Source organism: Mauremys mutica, chromosome 2 (genome assembly GCF_020497125.1).
Source record: "Mauremys mutica isolate MM-2020 ecotype Southern chromosome 2, ASM2049712v1, whole genome shotgun sequence".
Taxonomy (NCBI): Eukaryota; Metazoa; Chordata; order Testudines; family Geoemydidae; genus Mauremys; species Mauremys mutica.
The window spans coordinates 206,415,039-206,430,520 of NC_059073.1; the positions used below are offsets into that span (position 1 = coordinate 206,415,039).

General features: G+C 41.0%; 1 protein-coding gene across 1 annotated transcript; it reads left to right on the plus strand.

Moving 5' to 3' along the window:
- The first annotated feature begins 1,279 nt into the window (after window positions 1-1,279).
- Window positions 1,280-9,977, plus strand: RP9 (RP9 pre-mRNA splicing factor). Its single transcript, XM_045005737.1, has 6 exons — window positions 1,280-1,665; window positions 4,126-4,156; window positions 4,753-4,882; window positions 5,177-5,268; window positions 7,358-7,419; window positions 8,724-9,977. The coding sequence occupies exons 1-6, from the start codon at window positions 1,349-1,351 to the stop codon at window positions 8,917-8,919; spliced, it is 828 nt and encodes a 275-aa protein (XP_044861672.1). The 5' UTR covers window positions 1,280-1,348; the 3' UTR covers window positions 8,920-9,977.
- The last annotated feature ends 5,505 nt before the right edge of the window (window positions 9,978-15,482 follow it).

A 15,482-nucleotide genomic window follows, 5' to 3' on the forward strand; every position in this document is an offset into this window, starting at 1 on the left:
CCTAATGCACCTATTTAACACGATCTTAAATTATTAAAACTGCAATTACTTTAAAATGCTACATCTTTCTTTACTTACATTTGTTTAGTTTTTGCATTTCACTGATTTACAACCACTCCCCCAAATCCAAGAATTTTGGGGTGTGGGAACGGTTGTGATCTAGATCCAACCTTCATGGCTCCGGCCTGTATCTTATCCTCAGTGTGATGCAAATAGACAGGCCATGGCCTGGGGCTCAGAATCAGGAAACCTAGGGGCAAATTTCATTCCTGCACTGGTGTAGACGCTGGTACTGGGAGAGAAGAGAGGTGGTTATTCAAAAGCTGGGGGTGGAGGGTGGATTTCAAGCCTCAGCACACACTCAGGGCCTTTCAGGAATGAAAAAGTAATTGGATGCAGGTCTGCCCTAGCCTGTGGCCGTGCCCTCTCCTGCCACCATGTCCCCTTGCCTTCAGCATCCCTGCTGCACCCAGACTGCTGCAGAGGTGGCAAAGTTCTGTGTCAGGGCTTAGCCTGAGCCTCCTCCATTTGGGCCCCTGCTTTCTATTCTTGGCTTTACAACAGACCTGCTTCTGACCTGGGGCAAGTCACTTCACTGCTCTTTGCCTCAGTCTCCTCCTATGTCAAATGATGATGATGATACTTGTGCCCCTCTGTAAGATGCTGGGAGACAGTGGATGAAAAGTGCTATATAAGAGCTAAGTGTTATTAGTTATTATGAACTCTGCTGCGGTCACTCGCCTTTTTAGCTTTTAAAATATAAAGCAGACCAAAGAATATAAAAGAAAGTGAGAGGCGCGTAGGCAGTATGAGCAGGTACCCATTATCTCAAACCTGATCCTGAGGGACGGGGGGCGGGGGGAGGAGAGGGCTCCTGACAGAGGTGTTGGAGCAATCTGTATAGTGCGGGTTCTGAGAGCCATCGAACCAAACTGTAAACCCTAACCCTGTATATGATGGAAACAACTTCAAGCCAGGGGGGTGCAGCAGCACCCCTAGTTCCAGCACCTATGGCTCCTGATTTGCTGGGGTTCACCTGCACAGCTGGGATTGCAGGAGAGTGGCTTTTTCTCCTCCACTAGCTCATTGCTTTGCTGCTTACTAATGCCGAGGGAATAGTTCGACTCCCCTTCACCCCCAGCCCAGGCAGCTTTCACCATTTTTTTTTCTACAAACCCTTTAAGCCGGTTCCCCTTTGCTCAGCAGGGCCGCTCTATGCCCGGCGGAGGGCGGGGAGCAGCAGCCCCTCTGCCTTGGCGGGCGCCGGAGAAGGAGGGGGCGCTGCCTGGGATTAGCCAGGCCCAGCCGCCCAGAGGAAGTCCCTGCTTTGCCTGCAGCGGGTGCAGGGATGGGAAGTCAAGTGAAAGTGAAATCAGCAACGGGGGGCGGGGAGGCGCCGGTCGGTGCAGGAGCTGCAGCTGCTCGGCTCTGTGCCTCCCCCTCCCGCTGCCCGCCCGAGCCCGGCGCCCCCATGTCCCACAGGCGGGGAGCGCGGGAGAAGGCGGAGGCCGCCCCCGCCGAGAGGCGCAGCCACAAGCGGCCCCGGAGCCAGCGCGAGCCCCCGGCGGGCAGCAGCGGGGGCTGCAGGGCGCTGGAGCGGCATGAGCAGAAGAGGAAGAAGCGGGAGGTGCAGCAGATCCAGCAAATCCAGCACCTGGAGTCCTTGTAAGGGGTTCCGGGGGGGAGCAGACGGAGAGTCCCCGGGACAAGCCCCTCTGTGGCTGGGGAGCTGCCCGCCAGTGCCCCCACCCGTTGCTGACCCGTCATTGCAGAGCTGGGGCCTGTCCGGCGGGCAGCTCTCCGTTTTACGGCTACCCCCGGCTTCTGGGACAGGCTGAACCCAAGCCCCGCACTCTCGCTAGCCCATCCCCCTGGTATCTGAGCGTTTGCAAATAGATCATAACACGCTGCTGAACTGGGTCCCCGGGAGGGCGCTGGAAATCCGGATCGAAACTTAGGGGCGGCATTTGTTGGGGGCTGATGTATTTGGCCTTTATAGATAATGAAAATACACCAATGATTTTATTTGATAAATGAAAATTACAAAGGGGGTGGAGGAGCCAGAGTTATGGGAATGGGACCATTTTATGATGTCACCTGCTACTGGCTCCCTTCTAATTCTGGCTGATCATTGCCAATGTGGCACTTCAAAAGTTTGATCTGGGTTTGTTTGTTTTTTAGAGGCAATGGGCCATGCTCTAGCGCTGCATGGAAATACCGACTGTCTAAACATGTGCATGCACATGCTTCAAAAGCAATGTTCATGTGCTCCCAAATCCTGTCTGGAAGTAACCCCATGTGCAGGCCCAGACCCTGTTCTGGTTACCTTTGTTCCTGACAGGAATAATCAGCCTATGAAGCCAGCGTATGAGTTTTATTTACAAAATCCAGTAGGACCTATCCCAGAAAATGCTTCTCATATGTCCCTCTTTTTGAGGAATGTCACTTAGCGTAGTTCCAAAGTTATCTAAGTTTCCCCCCCCCAAATCTGTGTCCCTTCACTTTTATTGTTGAAAGTTATATACATTAGAAATGCAGAATCATTAAACTGATACTATAGAGCGCTCTACACTGAGGAATCAATCCCATCACTTTTTAACTTCGCTGCACGAATAATATTTTGATGGCCTCCATTAGGGCCACTGTCACACTTTGTGTCTTACATTTGGGCCTTGGCAGAGTGAGAGGTATACCACTCTGTGGCTGCAGTTCAGCCTCTCTGGTCTCTTTAGGGTCAGGGAACTTGAAGCAGAGGGGAAAACATATAGCCAGTGTTTCACCTGCTGTGCACAAGTCTTCTGGTGGGCACCTGTGTGCAGTGACCTTCCAAATGTGGCCCATTTTGCATATAAATAGGTCCAGGATTATTTGTTATTACTATGCCCACCAATTTCTCTGAACATTTTACAGAAGGCAGCCAGTCTGTCCATTCTCTATATACCCGTCCATGTGAAGATAGGTAAAAAAATTCTGTCACCCAGTGCCTTTTAAAAAAGTGTCCTTCCCCCAACTTCTTCCCTGATTTTGTATCTGTCCTGTTTGTTTTTTAAGTGACATTTCGAAGAAAGCATGAGACCTGTAGTTTGACAGCAAAGCATGATCAGCAGGATCCCTTTGGAGTGAATGAAAAAATGTACAATGTAAAAGGCTTAAGATGTGCTGAATGATTCCTCTGATGCTGTAAAATATGTGTGTGCCTTAATTTATGAAAAGGGGGTTGAGGCGGGTGGAAATATCATGGGCAGCAATCATAATTTAATGTTAATTCCTTCACAGTGGGAGTAGGGATTTCTTGTTGTGAATTACTCCAGACAGTGCTCTAAGTGTTGCTATTGTTAAGAAGATGATCAAATGATACCTTGGCATTGAACACCTGTGTGTACATTGCCTCCATTGGTGTCTTCCAAGTCAGATCTGCCCACTGTATGGACAAAAACAAGTCTCTCTTTCTATTGTCAACGCTGCTGATCCAGCATGGGTGCAGAACAGCCTCCTGAGTCATCAACAAAACTATCATTGATGCTGTCTTCAGATTAGTTATTGGTGATGTTGAATGTTGTAGAGAGACAGTTTGATTGTCCTGTACTAGGTTGAGCTTGTAGTGCTGGCAGTAAGAAAATTCTTGCTTTGACATTGTCAGTTGAGCATATTTATGACTCAGTGTTGGAAAAAATAAATATGGAGTGGCAAGATGTTATTTTTCTTACCATAGCTAGACTTTCAAGATGAAAGAGTTGTGAATTTCTGGCAGCTAGGGCTCAATTGGATGCATGAAACATCACTATAAAGCAGCATAACGAAGTTGTCATTTCCAAGCAAACACAAAACCAAAGCATGTTTGCAGATTAGAGTGGATTGTGTTATTTGCAGAAGACTTTTTTTTTTTTTTGGCTATTTAGAAACACCACAAGCATCACTTCACTCTGTTTGCATCTGTGTGTTGCACTGTGGCTGCCACACTTCTTAAGGAGTGTAATTAAATAAAGCTTTAGGCTAAGTATGTTTAAATGATATGAAAATTTTAATTTTATAACATTAAACAGCTTTGTTTTGTCCATGTATATAAGTCTGATGCTAAGTTGTAGAAAATAATGTTAATACAACTATATTTTTATTTTTTTCCAGCTATGAGAAACCTCCTCCAGGGCTAATTAAGGTAAGTAAATTGTAATAAATGTTTTGTATTTAAAAGAAACTGTAAACACTGGTTGGAATCCTGGGTTCATTAAAGTCAATAGGAGTTTTTCCATTGGCTTTGGCAGGCTCAGATGCACCTTGTATGATTCCCTCTCTCATTGCCATTAACATCACATTAAATTAGCATGTGATCTTTTGTGGAATTCCTCTTACCAGATTCAAAGAGTCATAATTTAGTGTTTGCAACTTAAACAAAAACTGCCACATATAAAGGCTATTGTAATCACTATATTCAATTACAGAGAAGAGAAAATCAATAAAAATTGAAAAGTGTTTAATTCTTTTAATTTAGTTAAGTTTTGGACTAAATGGAACATGAGAGAAGCAATTCAGCAAGAATATTCAGGCTTGAAGGGAAAGGTTAAGGGTAGCAAAAAAGAAAAATTAGTTAATGCTACTAAAAGGGTATTATTTTATGGGTATAAAGGAGGAAAGGAATATCAGGAAGAAAGTAGGTGCATTAGTAAATGATGACATATACTTATACACTTAGGTTATTTGTTTTAAAATAAGCTAGACGAAACAGGGTTTTTGTTTTGCTTACCATTTCTATAGGAAGATGAAACTAAGCCAGAAGACTGCATACCTGATGTACCAGGCAATGAACATGCCCGAGAATTCCTGGCTCATGCCCCAACTAAAGGACTCTGGATGCCATTAGGAAAAGAGGTCAAAGTTATGCAGTGTAAGTCCAAGAAGCGTCCAAATTTCATTGGGCCTTTTTCTTTTATAAATCTTTTGACTTTAGGCAAAAAAATCTTAGCGATACGTGACTATGCAGTATAAAAGATGAATTCCAGATATATTGACTTCATATTGATATAATAGCAGCCCATGAGGGCTTTTGTAGATATGCAGAGTGAATTTAACGGTTTGTTTCTCTTTACTGTGCTCCAGCTACATAAAGATGTTTTCCATTAATGTTTTTAATTGGTTGTGAGCTGACTCAAAGATTCAGTTTGCTTCTGTTTTACTAAAGGTTGGAGATGTAAACGTTATGGACACAGAACAGGAGATAAAGAATGCCCATTCTTTATTAAAGGCAATCAGAAATTGGAACAATTCAGAGTAGTAAGTAAAAATATTGTAGTATTGGTTGTATTTTTCATTAATAATGATGATGGCATATCTTGCAAGTGAAAAGAAGTCTATTAGGTTATGGTCTATAAAGGATTTTCCACTGTGTCTAGTCCATATTGATGTTGAAACCTGACCAGAGTCCTCTTATTAGAGAAAAATGTCTCTCTTCATACACGGATGTGATTGAATGTATTATTAACTTGCAGAAAACCCACTCTTTAAATGGAAGATAATAATTATTTGCATATAAATTATAAGTCTTCAAGAAACTTTCAACCATTATATTTCATTAATCTTTTCAACATCCGTTATTTATTATTAAATATCAATGTACCTAAAAACTCTGTTAACAAATAATCAGTGGTGAGTTGCCCAGGTACCATCAAGAGATTTGGATTACCTTGCATCAAATGAGTTTGTAGACCAAGCTATGAGGAGCCACAAGAAAGTTAGGAAGATGTTCAAAGAGTGAATGATGCAGAAATTTTAGAAATACCTTATCTGTAAAACTCCCATGTGATTTGTCTTACATTTCACAGAAAAATTCTATCCTGGAATGAGATCGCATATGTAAAATTTCAGGGGGATTGTTTAGGTAGAATTAGTAAGGGGAGGGGTCGGGAATCAAACTTAAAATAGGAAGCTAGCTTCTTCCTTAACTATGGATGGACAAAATGCCTTCCATATATGAGATTTGAGTGCTGGTGCTTAGTAGGTATTCTCCTTTATGCTAATGTACAGGTGTCTCTGCAATACAGCTTGACCATAGAAATAGTGGTAGAGAAAAAATTGGAAGATTATTTTTATTACCATAGGGCCTAGGAATCCTATTTATAGACCAGGACCCCATTGTGCCTGGTGCTGTACAAACACCTGCCTCCAGGAGCTTAGCCAAGAGACAACAGAGGACACAATACTGACAGATGGAGTACGAGGAAACAATGAGACGATATTGTTCAACATGGGAGGCAGTGGTTTAAGCACACCAGTGTACTAACTGTGGTCAGGTTGTCTGAGGCATCACAGAAAAAAGGGGTTTTGAAGGAGGATAGTGAGGAAGATTTGCAGATGTTTATGGGGAGCATCTCATAAGCATGAGAGGCAGCATGGGAGAAAGGGTGTTGGTGTTTGTTTGCAAATTTAACAAGTGGGCAGTGGAGGCTGGCATCGTGGGCTAATCAGAGATGGGAACTGACATCTCGACAGTGAATGAGAGATGGTAGAATTAGGGTGGAAGAGAGCCTTGAAAGGGAAGACAGGCAGCTTATGTTTGAAGTGATAAAAAAGAAGGAGCCATGGAGGGATACAAAGAGGGAGGTGACATGGTCAGCGCAATGAGCTAGGAGAATTATCTTTGCAGCAGCATTCTGAATGGATATTAATGGGGCAAGATTGCCTTTGTCAAGGCCAGAGGAAAGGATGTTGCAGTAATCAAGATATGAGATTAAAAAGAGCCTGAACAAGAATTATAGCTGTGTGGCTGGATCGGAAACATCATGTTTTAGAGAAGAGATCTGCAAGGTTTAGACATTGCATGGATATGAGGACCTAGAGAGAGGTCTGAGTAGAGGATGATGCTCAGGTTATGGTTCTGACTCACAGGCAGGATTTCAGTGTTGTCCCCAGTGACTGAAAAAGGAAGTAATGGAGAGGGAAGGTTCAAATGTGTTAGAGGCATATCTAAGATTATTTCAGGACTTCAGCAGCAGTTCTAATTTATAACCAGTTTTATGTCTCATATCACCATAATATTTGAGCACCTGTAGGAGATAGTCTCCAGCTATAGGAGGAGACGTGTTGTGGGCAAGGAGAGCCCTATGCAGTCAGCTACATAGTCTTTGGATTAGAGTTGCATAAACCTTTCCTGATGCCAAAAATCAGCCCAAGTTCACCAAAAGGTTTGCAATAATGTCAGTGCATCCTTGTGAATTGAGAGCTTGGGACTAATTGGGACTCTTCTATTGGAATAAACGTTTATTGTTAGATTGGATATTTTAATGGTAGGAAAGTGTCATAAATATATGCGCCAGTGGTAGTCTCTTTTACTGATACTAGGCTTTCCCTTTCCTCTTTTTCAAAGGCACATGAAGACCCCATGTATGATGTAATAAGGGAAAATAAACGCCATGAAAAGGAAATGAGGTAAGTGTATCTCTGTAGTAAATTAGTTTTTTTTTTTAATGTAAGCCTTTAATTTGATATTATTCTGTGAAAATTAGATATTACGGGCAAAATTTCCCTCACTGTTCAGCTCATCACCTCCAAACAAAAGTTAATTTTTAATGGTAAGCTTTATATTTTAATAAACCGCTAATGCAGAAGAGGAGGTGTCATTTGTCCCTTCTTCATAAATACTTGCTATTTTACTTGTTGCTCATAAATTGAAGTGATTTATATTTAATGATTCCTAGAACTGCCTGTTCAAAAAGTAGACGTGTTCATTTTTGTCAACATTTTCAAACCTGGAAGGCTCCTAAATCTATTTTTTTACGTCTTTAGTAAAAGTGACCTGATTTTCAAAGGTGCTGGGCACTCACAGCTCCAATTGACTTCAGTGAGATTTCTAAGCAGTTCTGAAAACCAGGTTGGTTTTATTTAGATACTTCTGTAAGGATTTAGGACGCTAGCTTTAGGTACCCATGTTTGAAAAATGTGGCCTTTATTCCTATTATTAAATCGTTATTCAGTAAATAGGGCAGAAGCGTTTAATTCTTTTCCTTGTTCCTTGCACTGGGAAGCATCACTGATGAGCAGTGTCCAATCAACATTAGAGCTTAAGGGACAGGGTGCAGTGTAGTTGTAGGTGACCCGTTGCATGTGTTTAAAAAAAATACACACCAAGTTGAAATGGATGGTACCAAATAGAAGTAATCAAGCTGCTAAGGAGACTTTCCTTATCTGTTAAGAATCCATCCTAGCATAACTAAACAGGGGGGGCTTTTGCATCAGAAATTACCTGTTTTGCTAAAGGAGAACCTGCTTTTTATGTCAGTGATACCAGTGACTTCCCCCTCTTCATCATTGTAACAAAACCTCATAATTTATTCATCCCGGATTCACCTGCATGTCAGTTAGTAGTATAAAAATTGGTTTGGGGGCATACTGATGGCTGTTGCCGCTGAGTACACTGTATATATATTAAAATAAAAACATCACATACCTACTTTTGCTGGGTAGTAGTAGAGGCCTTCCCCTTATCAACCACCCCACCCACAGGATGGAAAAACACTTCAGTTGGACAAATGCCTGGCTGAAAACAGGAGCACAGAAATCCATAACTTAGACTCTGACTGGAGTGATTTGCATAGCCAGGGATCCTCCCCAAAGAGAACCTGGTGACCAGTTCTCACAAGTCTATTACATCATTCACTTTTTGGGGTTGGGGGTGGGCATATTGCTGCACACATGGAAAAAGGATTCTTTCATATTAATTTTTGTGTATTTAGGATACAGCAATTGAAGCAACTGCTGGAAGACTCTTCTTCAGATGAAGATGGAAGTAGTGGCAGCTCCAGTTCCTCAGAATGTAAAGAGAAACACAAGAAGAAGAAAAAGAAGGCGAAAAAGAAAAAGGAAAAAAAGAAGAAAAAGAAAAGAAAGCACAAATCTTCTAAATCAAATGAGAGGTCAGAATCTGACTGACAGCAGTCACCTGCTAAATGCTTCTTGACCCCAGATTGTGAACTGTAAGGAGACATCCAAAGAATGAGGAAGAAACAACCAAAAAGGGCTTTGTAATAGTCTAGGAGAACATACAAACGGGTACATCTAATGTCCCATTTGTGCCATCCTTTTCTGCCTCTCTGCAGTGGTGCCCCAAGCAAGGGATGAGCTCAATTATGGCTGTTTAACAAGGAATGATTTTACTTGAGCATATCTATGTACTGTGAAACGTGGGCTAATGATCATCTAACTCGATGGTTGATAAAACCTCACTGTTATGCTGCCACCTGTTACAACAGCCACCACCTAAGGGACTGCTTACAGATTTCAGCAGAGGACAGCGGAGCTCTCTAGTGAGGTAATGTTTACCCCATTAAAACAATTTAATTACACACAGAGCTTCACTGTAATGGGAATTGCAGTTTGTACTGTGCGAAGCATTGAACCATGTTAGGACTTCCCATGTACAGCAAACAACAACGAATGTTGCTATGTCCAAGCTAAGTGTAATCAGGCTGTACTGTATCTTCCCTGCATGCTGATGGTCACTCCGATCATCCCACGATTGGCAGCTGGCACCACTTTAAAATGTGTGACATAAGGAAAAACCTATTAATGTTAATGAAGAGATTTTACTTTAAGGCAAAAATGTATTGTTAGCAGGGTTTATTTTTATTTAATTGAAGAAAAGCTCAGTTCTGAAATGTCAACACTATTTCTGAGCCCCACTCTACAACATTGACCAGCACCTACTCGTTGAAGTAATCCTCTGAACTGCAAAATTGGGCTCCATGTGTGAAAATCTCCTTCTAAATAATAATAAAACTCCCCCACTAATTTTGCTGACAAAAGCTAGCATGTTAGTTGCTTGTTTGAAATGGAGTGGGTAACAATGTTCTTCTGAGTATTGTTCATTATCTATGTTGTACTGATACATGTTTGTTTCTAAAAAGGTTTGGGGAAGTAACTTTAAACATGTTTTAATTTTACATATTTAGTAAAATATTTAATACAGTAATATTTTGTGAATCATTGTGAATATGGGAAATACAAAGAATATTCTTGTATCAATATATTGAAGGAATCCCAAATGTTTTACAAGTGTATATAGTACACATAGTACTATAGAAATGTAGAAAAGGAAAAGCAGGCTGGAAACAAGGATACTTTGGTCAAGGACATGAGGACAAATGCCTATTTTTACAAAAAGGGTCCATGGGATCTCTAATAATCTCCCAGGGCAGACAGGACTGGAAAGATCTGTACAACAGTAAACAGTATAGTACCAGATATATCTGCCCCTGCAAGATGAATGGCTAAACTGATCTCACTGTGATGTGAACCTCTGGTTGCAGGGAGTCTAGGTGTTTACAAGTAACCTGCAAGGGAAAAGGGGGTTTGTCCTGTGGACTCTTCAAAACTGCTTTATGACAATGAACAAAGCTCTGAAAATTTTTTTACATTGAAAATATCAGAAATGTCAAAGCTGGTTTTTCTTTGTTTTATGAGAAACCTCAGATATAGAATTGGAGTTTTCCTTCACTGGGAGGAAAAGGGTGTGTTTAAAATCTGAGCTTAGACAAGGCAGTTGTAGCTGGTCAAGGTAAACCCAAACATAGGCTCCCCATTAGGGCTTACACTGAACAGCTATCACATGTTAAAGCTACTATTGCCTTGTTTGTGGCAAGCATGAAATCCTGACAGTGTTGACTTTGGTGATGGTTGGATTTCACCCTAACATTTTAGTACAGGTTAAACATGCACTACTTCTTGGCATGAAAGCTTTCTGATCCTATAATGGAAGGGAGTGGGAATGGTGAACTTTTAACAAAATACACCTATACCCCGATATAATGCTGTCCTCAGGAGCCAAAAAATCTTACCGTGTTATAGGTGAAACCACATTATATTGAACTTGCTTTGATCCACCGGAGTGTGCAGCTGCGCCCCCACCCCAGAGCACCGCTTTACTGAGTTATATCTGAATTCATGTTATAGCAGGTCCCGTTATATCGAGGTAGAGGTGTACATTGTTTTTGTTTCATCACACTGAAGTGATGTTATATCAAACTTGCTTTGATCTGCCGGAGTGTGCAGCCCCGCCCTGGAGCACTGCTTTACTGAGTTATAGCGGGATAGAGGTGTACTTTTTTCCCCCGGTGCATAATTTTCAGGTATTGGAGTTAATAGTTTAAACAATCTGAATAAATATTGAGAGGGGAAGTACACTAAGTAGGTGAAGTCTGCATAAACCTGATATTACCGTTCTTCCAGAAAGATACTGTGGATGACTGGAAATAGGGTCAAAAAGCCCTACTTAGAAGAGGCCTGTTCTATTTTCCTTGCTAGATTTTATATCAACAGAAGCAAAGGGAATAAAAAGGGGGACAAATCCATTTATTCTCCTTTACAAGATACCCTCCAAATCTAAAGCATAGACCCTGTAGTCACCATCATCACAACTGTGCATAATCCTCTATTGAATCACAGCAATGTAACTTTTTAGATGATATCTGTATTCTATCTTAAGTCCCAAAAGTGAATGTTCCAAAAGCAGCTACAGGGTATCTTCTCTTATAGTATTTAGTAAACAAGTTGTCTATATGCAAAATTAATGTTACTTATTAGTGACTATCAGAAGTTCAGGAATGCTCTATGGTAGGGTAACTGACAGCTGGCTACAACTGCAGTTTCTTTGTCAGTAGTCTTGGCTGTTAGAACTGCCTGAGATTTGGCTTGATTGATCTCCTTCTTTACAGTGCTGCAGTGGAGATATAAGTATTGTCATCAAAGCATCCAGTTACTTGCTTGTTTGCAGCATGGTTGAGGGAATGTGGGTAGGAAACAGGTTCTGAGAGGTGTCTTGCAACAACTCCATAACTTCCTACCAGTGGCTACAGCAAAGCTAATCTTTAAAATGTAACAGAGGCTTCATGTGGGTTATTGCATCTTTCCTTAGAGTTTTTGCTTGGAAGTCTATCTTGAAAGCCATATTAAGGTGTCCAGTCATCCCATTAATCGTTAATGGCCCCATCCCTTTCTGCTACCTCCTTGGGTGTTTATCTTTCATAGAGTTGATGCTGGTTGCCTTTCTTCTACTGGAAAAGGTTAAGCTTTGTTAAACATTTATTTTTAATAGTTTTTCCTTAAAATATTTAGAAAAATTTTAACCTCACTACCCTCACTCTTTAAAAAAAAAAAGTGGCCATATAAACTCAGCAGAATAATTGTTTTGTATGCAAGTGAGAATATTCTCCCTCTACATCGCTGTGGAACACTTAATCATGATGGAAAAAAAGTGGCTCAATGACCAAACAATTGTTACTAGGAATCAAGAGGTGGTAGTTTCTAATGTAATTTTGCCCGATGGATGGGTTGTAACCCACTACTATTTACAATTTTAATCAGTGACCTGGAATATATTATCACTACTGATAAAAAGTTCATACATGATACAGAAGTAAATAATGAGGATGACAAGTCACTGCTACAGAGTGATGTGACTCAGACATGTTTTAATAGAGTCAAATGAAAGAGCTTTACTTAGAGCAGTGGTTCCCAAACTGGGATTCATGAATCCCTGAGGTTCACAAAATGTTACAAGGGGTTCTTGGGAAAAAATTCCCTAATGGCAGACAGACCTGTCCCTAGGGATCCCGGGCAGCACAGAGCCAGCAGCCCCTGGACTTCCAAGAGTTAAGTAGATCAAAGCAAGCATATCTATCACCGCGAGGAGATTTAAACTTCAAGACTCCTTATAAGAAATGGAAAGGGAGGTGGATTTTTTTTTGCTGTTTTTTAAATTAAAGAGACAGCTAGTATTGTTTTAAAAATTATGAAGAACAAGTTTAGGCTTTGTTGTAATGTGTGCTGTTTGCCTGGACTGCTCAAGACCCGAATGTTTGTGTAGGAGGAACTTGGAGTTGGCTTCTTAAATACCTTTATGCTGTTTCACATGTGATACTCCTTGATGAAACATAGGAGCCTTGTCTTATAACAGGCTTATTCAGAGTGATACAAGCTATGAAAGTGAGATCATGGAAGTGTTACCATTTTCATAATGTAATAAAAATACTGCAATAAATAGTGTAATAATCACGTCAAAACAAATTTTATATTTCCAAGATTACTTGAGTATAAATTATAAAAGCAGTAAAGGAGAAAATCCCTGGAAATATTCATTTTTAGGAGGGGGTTCACAAGACTTGACATTTTAGTGAAAGGGGTTCATAGGCAGTTAGATGATGACGTTTGGGAACCACTGACCTATAGGAATAGAAAAAACAACAAGGAGTCCTTGAGACTAACAAATATATTTGGGCATAAGCTTTTGTGGGCTATAACCCACTTTGTCAGATGCATAAAGTGAAAAATACAGTAGGCAGGCATATATATACACAGCACATGAGAAGATGGGAGTTGCCTTACTAAGTGTGTGTGTGGGGGGGGGGTCAGTGCTAATGAGGCCAATTCAATCAAGGTGGATGTGGCCCATTCCCAACAGTTGATGAGAAGGGGTGAATATCAACCAAGGGAAAATTACTTTTGGTTGTATACCTACAGGATCTCTATCAAGCATTCTTAAAACTACAATACTCACCTGGGGAAGTGAAGAAACAGATTGACAGAGCCAGAAGGGTACCCAGGAGTCACCTACTATAGGACAGGCCTAACAAAGAAAGTAACAGAACACCACTAGCCATCACCTACAGCCCCCCAACTAAAACCTCTCCAGCGCATCTTCAAAGATCTACAACCTATTCTGGATGACAGTCCCTCACTCTCACAGACATTGGGAGACAGCCCCCCAACTTGAAGCAAATATTCACCAGCAACCACACAACAGAAACAGTAACCCAGGAACCGATCCCTGCAACAAACCTTGTTGCCAACTCTGTCCCCATATCTATTCAAGAGACACTATCATAGGACCTAACCACATCAGCCACACCATCAAGGGCTCATTCACCTGCACATCTACCACTGTGATATATGTCATCATGTGCCAGCAATGCCCCTCTGCCATGTACATTGGCCAAGCTGGACAGTCTCTATGCAAAAGAATAAATGGACACAAGTCAGACATCAAGAATTGTAACATTCAAAAACCAGTAGGAAACCACTTCAATCTCCCTGGACACTCAATAACAGACTTAAAAGTGGCCAGACTCAAAAGTTCAACCAAAAAACCCTTCAAAAACAGACTTCAACAAGAAACTGCAGAATTGGAATTAATTTGCAAACTTGACGCCATCAAGTTAGGCCTGAATAAAGACTGGGAGTAGCTGGGTCACTACAAAAAGTAAACTTTTCCCCTCTGATACTCACACCTTCTTGTCAACTGTTGGGAATGGGCCACATCCACCCTGACTGAATTGGGCTTGTTAGCACTGACACCCTCACTTGGTAAGGCAACTCCCATCTTTTCATGTGCTGTAGATACCTGCCTACTGTATTTTTCACACCATGCATCTGATGAAGTGGGTTATAGCCCACAAAAGCTTATGACCAAATAAATGTTAGTCTCCAAGGTGCCACAAGGACTCATTGTTTTTGCTGACACAGACTAATACGGCTACCCCTCTGAAACCTATAGGAAGAGAGAACGTAGTATTTACAAGATAAGGAACTGTATTCTCAAAAACAGTGGTTCAGTTAAGGATCTAGGAGCCACTGTACATAAACCAAACATGAGCTTCCAGTGTGATACTCTGACCGGGTAAACAGAATGCCTTAGACAACATGACTAATAGCACTTTCTAGACTACAGTGTCTATGCTTCAAAAAATGATAATTTGGAGCAGGCTTAGAAGAGCAACAAGACTAAATTCTTGTCGAGGAAATACAATGCAAGAGGCTACAGCAGCACAATCAGTTTATTGAATACAAAGTTAAGAGGGAGCTTGAGTGCAGTTTTTATGTACCTATACAGGGAGAAGATGTTAGATAGGCCTTTAGCACATGAAATCTAATGGCTGAAAAATTAAGTCATGCAAATTCAAACTGAAAACAGCATAAGTAGGCATTACTACTAATTGGCAAGGTATGTGGTAAATTTTAGAGTTTAAAAAAAATCAAAATGGGATGTCTATTCAATCATAAGCTGGGCAAGAGGCAGGAATTCCTGAATTAAGTGCTATGGTTTGGGATGCAGGTCAAAATAGATAACTAAATGGTCCTTTCTAGCCTCACGAGGAGAAGCAAAACACAAACCACCCACCCACACCACATACACAATTGAGCTGTTCCATAAAGTGTTAAATTGAGCAATGGGCATCTACCTCTGATTAACCATTTACTTATTTAAGGCACTTGACATCTTGGTAATTATTTACTTCAGAGACTGAAGCTTTTAACAAGTTTCTTGCCTCCAGTGAATGTAGAGTCTGTTTTATCATGTTACTTATGAGTGCTAGAATTATGAAACATTCACATGACTATACAAATCAAGAGGAGTGCAGCTGTAACATGTCTACCAGCTCATAGAGCTATTAGTCATCCTAGCAAACCTCTTGGGTCTGATTATCTAGTTAAATATTTTT

Coding starts and splice junctions, on each gene's coding strand:
- RP9 (XM_045005737.1), top strand. CDS start 1,349: ATGGGAAGTCAAGTGAAAGTGAAATCAGCAACGGGGGGCGGGGAGGCG. Junction 4,157..4,752: donor CTCCTCCAGGGCTAATTAAG/GTAAGTAAATTG, acceptor CCATTTCTATAG/GAAGATGAAACTAAGCCAGA. Junction 7,420..8,723: donor CGCCATGAAAAGGAAATGAG/GTAAGTGTATCT, acceptor TTGTGTATTTAG/GATACAGCAATTGAAGCAAC.